The sequence below is a fragment of the Microcaecilia unicolor genome, chromosome 11 (assembly GCF_901765095.1).
Source record: "Microcaecilia unicolor chromosome 11, aMicUni1.1, whole genome shotgun sequence".
NCBI classification, from domain to species: domain Eukaryota; kingdom Metazoa; phylum Chordata; class Amphibia; order Gymnophiona; family Siphonopidae; genus Microcaecilia; species Microcaecilia unicolor.
In genome coordinates, this window is record NC_044041.1 from 87,980,791 (window position 1) to 87,993,546 (window position 12,756).

Genomic DNA, 12,756 nt, shown 5'->3' on the forward strand with positions numbered 1-12,756 from the left:
CACCACCGCCAACTCCAGGCTCCGCTCATTCTGCCTCGCCTCACCCTATGCTTGGAACGACCTTCCTGAGCCCTTACGCCAAGCCCCCTCCCTGCCCATCTTCAAGTCTTTGCTTAAAGCCCACCTCTTCAATGCTGCGTTCGGCACCTAACCCTTACCGTTCAGTGAATCCAGACTGCCCCAATTTGACTGCCCCGATCGGACCGACCGTTCACTTGTCTATTAGATTGTAAGCTCTTTGAGCAGGGACTGTCTCTCTTTGTTAAATTGTACAGCGCTGCGTAACCCTAGTAGCGCTCTAGAAATGTTAAGTAGTAGTAGTAGTATATAGTTGGGTACAGTATTTTTATTTATTTAGATTTTGCTCACACCTTTTTCAGTTAGTAGCTCAAGGTGAGTTACATTCAGGTACATTGGATATTTCTCTGTCCCAGGAGGGCTCACAATCTAAGTTTGTACCTGAGGTAATGGAGGGTTAAGTGACTTGCCCAAGATCACAAGGAGCATCAGCGGGATTTGAACTGGCCACTTCTGGATTGCAAGACTAGTGCTCTAACCACTAGGCCACTCCTCCACTAGATTGATGTCTATTATTTTAAAGATATGATGTATATTTTCTTTTGAATTATTGGAAATGTATAATTTCTAAATGCAACAAACAAAAAGGAAAACGTAGGTTTTTGATGGGTTTTGGAAGGCTCACCATACAATATAAGGGAGCAACAGTGAGATGTGTACCTGGGACCTTTTATGAGAAGTCCACTGCTGTTCCCCCTATTGTGCCCCACTGCTCTCCTGGGATGTTTGTGTGGCCAGTCTACTAAGAATGCTGGCTCCTCCTAAATCTCAATGGCTTGGTTTTGTGCATTTTTCACTTGTGTGTGTGTGTGTGTGTTTGTTTTTTGTCAAAAATGAACCAAAAAGATAAACACACACAGCACAAAAACATCCCGCAAATAGCCAGTTTTGAAAAAAAAAAAAAAAAAAAGATAGGCCGCGGCTGTGAGCAGCTCAGACTCCACTTACTGCTGTGGGCTCAATATCGTAAGGTATGTGTTTTTATTATATAAGTACTTTCCTGCCCAATTAACCTAGGCTCCCTGTTAAATTACTTTCCACATGTAAAACATTAACCAAACCAAAGAATAATTGCAGCTGCCTTTTTTTTTCTCTTTTCAGAACAATACTTCACTTAGTAATTACAAAGGCTTGTTTCCACATGATAAAATACCTTTAAAGAGAACTACAGATTGGCCAGCAGCACCTCATAATGCAACCAATTCCAGCAATAAACCAGTGCTTAATCCACCATTACCAGGAAATGTCTCCTCAAAACCTCCCATTCCTCAACCAAGAAGGAGGTCAGAGCTTCCTACCCCTCCTGTTCCTCTACCAAGAAACGTGTTGGGTGACCAGATCTCAGACAAAACACATGAACTACCTTCCCCATTGCAAGCTGGAGACAGACGGCAGCTCTACCCTTCCATCACAGCAGAAATGAGAGCACTGAGTATTTCAAATGATGCAGTGAGTATTGCTTAACTAAATACAGCTTTATCCTTTTCCATTTTATATGTTTCAACTATGGGCCTCTTTTACCAAACTGCGCTAGCGATTCCTGCGTGGCAATGCTGACGAAAGCTTTATCGGCATTGCTGCACCAGGAATTTGCTAGCGCTGTTTAGTAAAGGAGGTCCTATGTTTATAATTTTTTTTTTAGATGACAGGGCAATGCAATGGATACAATGGTATTTTTCATCGTGTCACTGTCTCATCTGAAATGATCTTTAAAAAAAAGTTTTTTGTTTCTGTATTTTAGTATATGCTAAACTGCAGAAATAAAATGAAACACCCTCTTCCCCCCCCAACACCATCAAAAAAAATAATGAAAGATTTTCGCATGAGTGCTATTATTGCACAAGTTTTTAAAAAATGTAGAAAAAGAATATATATAATATTCGGGTTTTGTTACCCCTAAACAGATGTGGTTTATAGGGTATAAACATGTACCTCCCCCCCCCTCGATATTCAGCCAGCGCAGCAGGCAAAGCGGTTAGCTGGCGATGACTCCAGATATTTCATGCCAGGCCAGCGACTAGCCTTGAATATCCCGTATCGGGATTGGCCGCACTAGCCGGTTAAGCTACTAGCAATTAAAGATGAGTCACTTAAATTGCAGGCCTATCTTAACGGCTCAACTTAGCCAATTTAGCGCTGAATATTGTCACTGTTAAGTTGCACAACATAGCTAAGTTTAAATATTCAGCACAAGATAACCAGCTATCTCACACTGAATATTAGCAATTAGATAAATGCTATTTAACTGGCCAGGATCCATTCCTAGCTGGTTTAAATATTGCTATTGGCAGTGTAGATTCCAGTGAATCCCAACCCACCAAGTCTGATTTTCAGTGGATGTGCTTGAAATATACTTACACATACAGAAAACTTATTTAATTTTTTTATTTGTGTATTGTAATTTGGATTTAGTTCAGTAGCAGCTTAAGGTGAGTTACATTCAGATACAGTAGTATTTCCCTGTTCCTGGAGGGCTCCCAATCTAATTTTTGTACCTGAGGAAGTAGAGGGTTAAGTGACTTACCCAGGATCACAAGGAGCAGCAGTGGGATTTGAACTGGGCATCCCAGTTTGTCAAGCCCAATGCTTTCATTCTTCCATCCCATGCAATCATAAGAATCTACATTAAGTACACATGGTCCGGCGGGGGGAGGGGGGGAAAGGGCAGCTGCCCTGGCCCCACAGCTTCAGGGGGCCTCCGTGCTACCTTCAGTCCGTGGGAACAATCAGCAGGGACACGCAGTGAGCTGTTGGGCCGGTGGCAATCAACAGCGGCATCGGTACCAGTGAGTGAAAAGAGCAGCAGTGCAGCGAGTGAGCGCATGCAGCACAGTACAAAGTCCATGGGGGTGGTGTGGCGTGACATTGGCGGGCAGCAGCAGTAAGAAGAACTGTCAGATGAGATCACCACTAGCAGGCAGGCAGCACAAATCAATTTGAAAGAGCTGTCATGCTTCAGACAGAGAGGTGAGGGGGGGGGGGGGGGCCACAGCTGCAGCAAAGCCAATATAAAGCACTAACCACCCCCACACCCTTTGAACTTCCTGCTGGGCTTGACCACTTTGAAATTGAAAATACTCATGCCTGATGCCTCCCTCCTCTACTCCCCCAGGCATAGCATACACTACACTACAGTGTGCTGGGTACTTAGTAGTGTTAGGGAAGAGGCTGGGTACACAGGGGAGAGGCTAGGCACTGGGGGATGTATTAGGTAAGGGAAAGGTCTTGGGAGGTGTTACGGATCGATTCTCACTATAGCTCCTTGTGACCTTGTGCAAATCGCTTAACCCTCCATTGCCCCAGGTACAAGACTTAGACTGTGAGCTCACCAGGCACAGAGAAAGTACCTGCATATAATATACGTAAATTGCATTGGTTGTACAACTGAAAAGTGGTATATCAAATCCAAGATCCTTTACATCACTTTAGGGAAGGAGAGATGTTGTATATCCAGTTGGGAAGAGAATGGAAGGGGAGATACAAGACATGGGAAAAGAGCCTGAGCCACCTCTGGGGAGGGGCACACAACTGAATATTCACCTACAAGCAGATGATCAAAAGCCCTGCGCTGTTCCAAACAGCGCTCTAAAATTAGCGCTGAAACAGCGTGGGGCATTATTGGTCCTATGATCAGAGATAATGATGTGCAAATTTAAGCACACAATTATCTCTGATCATGGGGTAAAAGTGCAGGAGGATTGTACCTGAGCATGCGTTCAGGTACAGTTCTCTCACACTTGTTTGACAGGTCTAGGCTGTCAAAAGCCCAGACCTGTCAAACACAGGGGCTGGAGGTCCATGGGACCACCAGACCCCAACTACTCCTGCCCCAAGCAAGGCAAAACAGGGGCTGGAGGTCTAGCGGACCTCTGGTCCCCCTGACACAGGTTCAGAGAGGGCTGGAGATCCAGTGGGTCTCCAGACCCCCCACACCCCAGCCACAGGGGTCTGGAGGTCTGGCAGACCTCCGATTCCCCCAACCCTCCCTGACACAGTTCAGGGAGGGCTGGAGATCCGGTGGGTCTCCAGCCCCCACTAACCCCCACCCCCCCAGCATTAGCAAGGGGTCCCTGGTGGTCCAGTGGGCCGCTGTCAATCCCCCAATCCCCCTACCTTGAGTTGGAGGAGGGAGGTAGCCTGCCTCCCTCCTCTTCCTTCAACGCTGCCTGTGAAGCCCCGCCCAGCGCATCCCAGCATACACTGGGCAAGGCTGGGCGCCGCCATATTGCAGGCGGCGTCTAAGGAAGAGGAGGGAGGCAGGCTACCTCCCTTCTCCAACTCAAGGTAGGGGGGTAGGGGGATTGACAGCGGCCCACTGGACCACCAGGGACCCCTTGCTAATGCTGGGGGGGTGGGGGTTAGTGGGGGCTGGAGACCCACCGGATCTCCAGCCCTCCCTGAACTGTGTCAGGGAGGGTTGGGGGAATCGGAGGTCTGCCAGACCTCCAGACCCCTGTGGCTGGGGTGTGGGGGGTCTGGAGACCCACTGGATCTGGATCTCCTCTTCCTTAGACGCCGCCTGCAATATGGCGGCGCCCAGCCTTGCCCAGTGTATGCTGGGATGCGCTGGGCGGGGCTTCACAGGCAGCGTTGAAGGAAGAGGAGGGAGGCAGGCTACCTCCCTCCTCCAACTCAAGGTAGGGGGATTGGGGGATTGACAGCGGCCCACTGGACCACCAGGGACCCCTTGCTAATGCTGGCGGGGGGGGGGGGGGGATTGGGGGCTGGAGACCCACCGGATCTCCAGACCTCCCTGAACTGTGTCGAGGGTGGATCAGGGGGACCGGAAGTCCACCAGACCTCTAGCCCCCCCTGTTGCTGGGGGGGGGGGGGGTTCGAGTCATAGGTCGCCCACTGGGCCACCAGGGACTTTTTGTAGAAATGCTGGGGGGGGGGGGGGGGGGGGCTGGAGACCCACCAGATCTCCAGCCCTCCCTGAACCTGTGTTGGGGGGCAGGGGGACACTGTCGCTGGGGGGGTCGTCGATTCCTGGTGGGTTTGCTTCATTGGGGTGAATGGGGGCCTGCTAGCATGCAAATGCACACTGGACAGGGCTCACCATTCCTCCCCAATGGTCTGCAAACCCTAACACCAGCTCGGAGTTGGCATAGGGTTTGCTGCAGCCAGCAAGCCAATCTTTGGCACGCTGGTCACTGATCATTGGGGAGGAATAGATTTAGCATGCATTTGTATGCTATTGGCACGCTGGTCACTGATCATTGGGGAGGAATAGTTTTAGCATGCATTTGTATGCTATTTGCACTAAGAGCTCTGTTTTGCATGCATTTGCATGCTAGTTGCGTGCAGAGCCCGCGAACATGTTTCACATGCTCGGGGATTCTGATCATGGGGCGGTAGCAAACGCAGGCGCTAGTATGGTACTAATGGCCTCTAGCTTCGGCGTTTGCTTCTGATCATCTGTATGCTAGGGAGTTGGATACCCTTGGGCTGGCCCTCCCAGGCTCATTGGAGAGTTATAAAAACCAGAACTGATGTCATCTTTCATCTAGATCCCAGAATGTCTTGCAATATTCATGAGGCCTCAGAAACATATTTCAGCTTGAAGATAATAATTTAAAAAACCACACACATTTATGATGATGATTATTATTTTCCAGACATCTATCATGCCCAAGTTGTATCCCTGGAAGAATAATATGAAGAAGTCAAAGAGCGTGGATTGTCTGGACCTGCTGGACACAAAACTGGAAATCATACCGGAAATGACAGCTGTCTCAAGGAGAGTCCAGTTCGTAGAGACCACAGGCCCTGTAGATAAAGTCAGTGCTAAGAGTGACCATGTAAGCAATGTTGGGTCATCCAATGTTGGGAAGAAGCTGAAGAAATATATCCTGATGAACAAGGCTATCTCTGCCATGGCAGATGGAAAAATGGTACTGACCAAGAGCAAGGAAGGAGCTAGTCGGGAAAACGCTGCTGTCCACACTCACTCAGGACGTCTGTTAAATGCAGGTTCTAACAGTCCATCAGGCAACGTGACTACAAGCAGGAAATTGAGTGAGTTGGGAAATTCAGCTGCTCTTTTCAGGAACATTGTGCCTCCGACAGCAAACAAACTGAGATCTGGAACAGAAATGGTGACCCCATGCAGAAGAAGGCAAGTCAAACATTTACAGGAGGAATATCGACAGCCACCACCTTTTGCCCCAGGATTTTAGTTTGTGAGAGAGAGAGTCTGTGTAAGGATGCAGGGTATCCTGGAGAGGTTTCTGTGACTGTGTATGCTGAACCACTGCTAAGACCAGCAATCATTAGAAGGCTAGGTAAGGCAGCTGCTCCCCTGCTTGAAGCAGAAGTGAAACGGTTAGCCAGCAGAAGGGTGAGTAGGCTCAAATCAAGCTTCTTCATGACTTCCCAGAGAGCCCTCCACCAATTAGCAACTTCAGAGGAAGTGTTTGGTCACAGGGGGATCAGGAGATGCCATGGTTGTTTGTGCAGTGGGAGTTCTGCATCCTCATTGGTTCAATAAGAAAATGAACTAAGGGCATCGACCACCATAACTGCCCTTGTTCTCGTCATGGAAAATATATTATTTACACTGAGTAGTGGATATTGGTAGTGTTCTTCAAAGTACTAGGTCAAAGTACATAAGTAAAAATGTATATTTTAGTACTTAATGTGTTTTTCACTGTACTTTTTACTTAACAAATTTACTTAAGTGAAAGTAAAAAAAAAAAAAAGTTATTGCCCAATATAATGCTTTTTGAGTAAAACGTTAAAGTACCGCAACTACAGTGAATACAACTGTTAATGTTTTTATTCCAATAACTTTACTGCTCTACAATTCAATCCACTTTGCTTTTAGTAAAACTAAATTTTGAAAATGACTGTCACTCATGTGAGTGCGTTTGTGAGTCGTTAATCCTACACAACTGAAAAGGTGTTCAACTACTGCACTGGCAGGAAGTGGAGTGTTCAGTCTGGTAATGAGACCAGGCTAAAACACTACTGATGTCCAGGATCTGCAGGTGTCGATCAAGGGAATCCATGTCTGAAACACTTCCTTATAGCAAAGGATTTTTCATCATCATCTGCTTTAAAAGTAGTGCTGTCTAATTCATCACTTGCATCTTAAATCGTTGTTGTTGTTGTCGTCATTGTCATCACAGAGAAGGCTTTCACAAAGTTGGAATCAATGTCTGTTGTTCTAACAATTTTTGTCTGATGGCAAACTAATTTTGAATATCTTTGAGAACTGATGCAAGCATATCAAATGTGTGGGAACCCTTCAGTCTTAAGGCCAGACAAGAAGACTTCCTCTCGAAAGACTCTGTCAATCCATTGGACAGTCACCCCAATGTAACATCTTATATGGTATGACCATCTGTCTGTTGTGGTAGAGACATTTGTCTGTTCACCAACAATTGCAACGAGTTTCATCTCTGCTTCAAAGTGACCCCCTGCAGACTATTAGTTGCCCCCCCCCCCCCCCCCCCGTGAAAATGATCGCTCACCACTTGCCACACTGAAAGGAATTGTCAGCAATATTCTTAGAAACAAATTGTTATACATTGCAAAATAAGATAGCAGATGTAAATTCTCAAAGTGGACATATTCCAAACGCTAAAATGAAAATAAAATGATTTTTTTCTACCTTTGTTGTCTGGTGACTTTTTCTTTTTCCAATCATTCTGATTCTTCTGCTATTTGTCCTCTTAACTCTGTTTCCAAGGCTTCCTTTCCATTTATTTCTTTACTTTCCTCCTTTCTTCTTCATTTCTTTCTCTACATCCAATTCCAGCAATTTCTCCTCTCTCCCTGGGTCCTGCCCTCCCATCCATGTCCATCCTTTTCCCTCTCTGCCCTTCCCTCTTCCATCCATAGCCAGCAATCCTCCTCTCTCCCCTCCCCTCCATTTCCAGCAATTTGTCCTCTCCCTGGGCCCTGCCCTCCCATCCATGTCCATACTTGTCCCTCTTTGCCCTTCCCTCCTCCATCCATAGCCAGCAATCCTCCTCTCTCCCCTCCCCTCCATTTCCAGCAATTTGTCCTCTCCCTGGGCCCTGCCCTTCCCTTACCTCAGCTCCTCGCCCTGGGCCTTTAAGTATTTTACCTCCGGTCGCAGCAGCATCAGTGAAAGCGCTGCCGACGTCTCCCTTCCCTTCACACTGGTTGGTTCCCTCAGTGTCCCGCCTTCTTCTGATGTCAGAAGAAGGCGGGACACTGAGGGAACCAACCAGCCAGCGCGAAGGGAAGGGAGACGTCGGCAGCACTTTCACTGACGCTGCTGTGACCGGAGGTAAAAGATTTAAAGGCCTCGGTGGCGTGGAGCTCGGGTAAGTGGCGAGGGTAAGCACCGCGGCGGCGCCCTCCTGCAGTGCTTACCCCGCTTACCGTATCAGCACGGCCCTGTCACCCATCATTGTTCAGTTTGGCTGGAGACCAGTAACCAATTCAACAAACGCAGGAAATTCCACAGTTCTCATAGGATATATTCACTGAACAGCAAAACTTAAGATAAGTTGATCCACTGTTTGTGTGACAAAGTTTGCAATAGAAAAATCCTATTCCAGGATTTTTATGTTTCATTTGGCCTACATAGGAATCATCATTTACGTCTTGCCTCCGTTTTTAGGGACCCTTTCACAAAGCAGCGCTAAGCCCAATGTGAGCTTACCGCTCGTTAAAAAGGAAGTACCACCAGGCTACTGCAGCAGCACATCGGTACTTCCCACTCCCAGCGCGCTGTCATATCTAGTGCTACAAAAATATTCTTATTGTTGTGTACCCAGCAGTACTCGGGCAATGTCCAGTTACCGCTGGGTTAGCGCAGGAGCCCTTACCACTATCTCAATGGGTGGCGGTTAAGGGCTCCCCTCCCCCCCCAAAAAAATGCACAGCCATTTCCTGCAAGAAAGGAGGCCTTGGTGTGCATCAAAAACATGTGCCAACGCAGGCCTTTTTGTCGCAGCTTGATAAGAGGCTCTTTTTTACTTTTAACTGCAAGCATCAGATGTACAGAGTAGTAAAAATTGGTGAAATTTATTAGTTCAATAAAAGTAACAAATGTTTACATTACTTTATAAACATTTTGTCACTTTTACTTGTAAAGTACAGTAACTAATTACATTTACCCCCCCCCCCCCCCCCCCAAAGTGAATGGGCTGTGTTGGCGTTACCATATGGTGGCATTGTAAAAGGTGGGGGGCTTAGTTACTATACAACACTGGATACTGGTACTCTAAAAGAGAATGAAGGTTATGGAGGTGATTGAAAGAATAAATGACTCTGAAATCTATATAAATGAATGAAGTATATTAGTATTGCCCTTGAACATAAGAAGTTAAGGGACATATATTCTGGACTTTACCATCTCAAATGAACACATACAGCTTATCCAGGAGGATTTTCTTAACTGAGTGACAGCTATATAAATATTTTAATAAATGTTATACTGTTGCCTGATTTGAACTTGCTCATCTGGTCACTATTGAGTATCAGAATTATTACATTACATGGTTAGTAAGTTTGTCTCCACCCATGTTGACTAGTGATGACAACATTAATTAATTTTCTATTTAGCTTTCCATCCTTGGATATACTGTAGAATTTTATCCCCCTTTCCAAAGTGAATACTAAGCTAGGATAATTTCCCAGCAGTGGGATTGAATTCTGAATCTTTGGTATAAAGTGAGTCAGAATGTGGCAGAAGTGGTTGACCAAAAAATGTTTGGGAAAAGTGGCAATTTCTCATTTAAAAATAAGAGACTAATTTTAAATATTTTGGGAATGATAATACAAAGGTTGTCAAGGATACTGTTTCTATGAATTTCAGATGGAGTGGGGGAATCGGAGAAAAGGAATTTATGGTAAAAATGCTATTAAATCATGACTCATTTGAAAAGACAACTCAAATTCTTTGCAGGTTCTAATATTTTTTATGATACCATACTTATTACTGCTCCACAGTTTGCTGTCTAGCTCCTCCCCCCCCCCCCCCCCCCCCCAAGGAATCATGTTGATGCAATTCAGCAAGATGAGCACGGATTAGTTCAGATTCGGATGTGGAAGGTGCTATTTGGAGCAAAAAAGAAGAGAAAAGAGAGAATTTTGTTAATTTCTAGCAAAGTATCTCGTAAATAACAATTCCTATTTTAATATTCATAGACTAGCCGTTGAGCCCGTGAAAACGGGCTACTTTTGGAATGGGGGGGTTTCCAAGCCCTTGCCCCAGAGTCGCTGCCGCCGCCCCTCCACCCGGCCCGAGCAGCACTGTAAACTTACATCAGCATGCAGCAGCAGGCACATCAGCAAAGCTGCCGTCGGGGCGGGCTTCCTTCTCTGCCTGTGTCCCGCCCTCGTGTGACGTAACGTCGGCGAGGGCGGGACAAAGGCAGAGAAGGAAGCCCGCCCCGACGGCAGCTTTGCTGATGTGCCTGCTGCTGCGTGCTGATGTAAGTTTACAGTGCTACTCGGGCCAGATGGAGGGGCAGTGGCCACTCCGGGGGAGGGGGAGCGGTTCCGACGTCTGCAGCATGCCAGTAGAGACTTCCCTCTCTGTCCCGCCCCCATCATCACGTATTGAAGTGGGGGCGGGGCAGAGAGGGAAGTCCCTACTGCGCATTTGCGAGTGAGTACGGTCACTCGCCGTTTATATGTTTGATTTTAAAAATGCTAGAATGTTAATTTCAGTGTGTTCATAGGAGCTGTCCAGCTCATGGTGCTGAACAGCAATGGAAAGAAAATCACTGATAATCCATTGGGCATGTTGATAATTCTTGTAATAAATATTGTTTTTGTACTGTGCTGTCATTTACAGTGTGAAGAAAATAAATCTGTGTTGAGAATGTGAGCTCAGCTGTTCAAACTTTCTGTAGTGCCAGTATGGAAGCTCTGGCTTCTAGAAATTGAGTGGAGGAGTGGCCTAGTGGTTAGAACACCTGTCTTGCCATCCAGAGGTGCCCAGTTCAAATCCCACTGCTGCTCCTTGTGATCTTGGGCAAGTTACTTAACCCTCCATTGCCTCAGGTACAAACTTAGGGCCCTGTTTACTAAGCCGTGTTATAGACATGTTAATTATGTACGTGCTTACACTATCCCTCTAGGCGCTTACATGGTTAACATGCACACTAATTGTAGGTGCATTAAAAACATGCGCCTTAGTAAACAAGGCTCTTAGATTGTGAGCCCTCCAGCGATTGCGAAATACGCCGTGTACCTGAATGTAACTCACCTTGAGCTACTACTGAAAAGGTGTGAGCATAAATAAATGTAGAATGAAAAGCAAGAAAATAGCTAAAAATTCAGTAAAAACTACCTCTTCAGGGTTTCCAGCTCAAGCAGAAACAGCATTGATAGGCTATAGTACTGTGACCTTTCATTGCCAGCTACTGGCAGGAGGGTGGGGGAAGGATATACATTTCAGAATTTTCCTTAAAAGCCATTTTCCCAGTGTCCCTGGTTGCTTTTTGTAGTAACAATAAGCCCTAGCATTTTTTTCCAAACATCGTTCCATCCTGCATTTTCCCACTACGGTTGTCAACAAGCAGCAGTTTTATCCATATAAAACCAGCTCTTCCACATCCACTGAAGCAACACAGGGTTCTTTTAACCTAAAAACCATTTAGGGATGTTGTCTCTATTCCCTAGAAAGTTCTCTTGGGTAAGCAGTACATTTAAACTGTATCACAGCCTCCTTTTCAAGCTTCCCATATTACAATGCATTGCCTATCCTTACCTCTTGGAAACTTAGTGGATATGATTGGGGATCTGTCTCTTGAGATGGGTTTAACCTTATACTTTTGAAGCACTCTGATGTTTTTATTATCACCCTCCTGTAAGCTTTCATTAAGGCGCTTGTATGAGTTAAAATTTTTTCAATAAATTTTAGGTTACAAAAAAAAAAAGTTTTCCCCAGAATATTTTACAGATAAAGGGCCAGATATATGGCACCTAGAAAATTTGCATCGAAAACATTTCTGCCTATGCATATTCTATAAGCGGCACCTAGATTTAGGCACAGTATATAGAATACGCTTAGGTGATATCCTAGCACCAATGAAAATGTGGCGTAAATCCCAGCGCGTAGATTTAGGCACTGAGGGCCATATGCTATAACAATGTGTGTAAACTTTGGAACGCTCACAAAATTCCCATTTACCCGCCTGTAACCACGCCCCTTTTTGCCTGCACACATTAAAAGACAGGCCAGTGCGTTACAGAATACACTTAGGAAGTTGTGCGTGTAAATTCTAATGCCAATTAGTGCTCATTATTACTTAAGTGCTGTTAACAACACTGGCTTGTTAAGCCAATGAAGTTGCATGCATTGTTACAGAATATGCTTGGATTTCAGCACGGAATGGTAGGCACGCTATATAGAATCCCGGGGAAAGTGTCCCACTGAAAGGGAAAGTATTCATTCAGCACCACTATCAGGCATGCAAGCTTGCACCCCTCGTTCTCTGGTGCTGTTGCTTTATTTTATCTTCCTAAGCCTCCTTTTTTTATGTTTTGACTTTGTGTTGTTTTGCTTTGACTCAACTTTTCATTTGGAAAAGATGTAGTCTCTGCACTACTTCTGCTCTCTTTCTGTGTCAGTTTAATGCACCCCTCCCCCCCACTAGACTTCTAATGGGGATAAGCGTCACAGCACCCACACCACCTCACCTTTCCACGCTTGACTTAGATCCACAAAAATGAAAGTGACTTTTAAAA

The 12,756-nt window shown here is 45.7% G+C and overlaps 2 protein-coding genes across 3 annotated transcripts in view; one reads left to right on the forward strand and one right to left on the reverse strand.

The window, feature by feature from the left end:
• The window catches only part of HSH2D (hematopoietic SH2 domain containing), a 34,672-nt gene extending 27,746 nt beyond the window's left edge, over positions 1–6,926 (forward strand). For both annotated transcript variants that reach the window (XM_030220051.1, XM_030220050.1), the window contains exons 5-6: positions 1,180–1,527; positions 5,697–6,926. In XM_030220051.1, the coding sequence (XP_030075911.1) occupies positions 1,180–1,527; positions 5,697–6,257 (909 nt within the window). In that variant the 3' untranslated portion in view covers positions 6,258–6,926. The remainder of the gene's footprint in view (positions 1–1,179; positions 1,528–5,696) is intronic.
• A 2,306-nt stretch (positions 6,927–9,232) lies between these two features.
• Positions 9,233–12,756, reverse strand: part of CIB3 (calcium and integrin binding family member 3) — a 41,046-nt gene continuing 37,522 nt past the window's right edge. Inside the window, exon 6 of the mRNA XM_030218815.1 lies at positions 9,233–10,113. Within this exon, the coding sequence (XP_030074675.1) occupies positions 10,092–10,113 (22 nt within the window). The 3' untranslated portion in view covers positions 9,233–10,091. The remainder of the gene's footprint in view (positions 10,114–12,756) is intronic.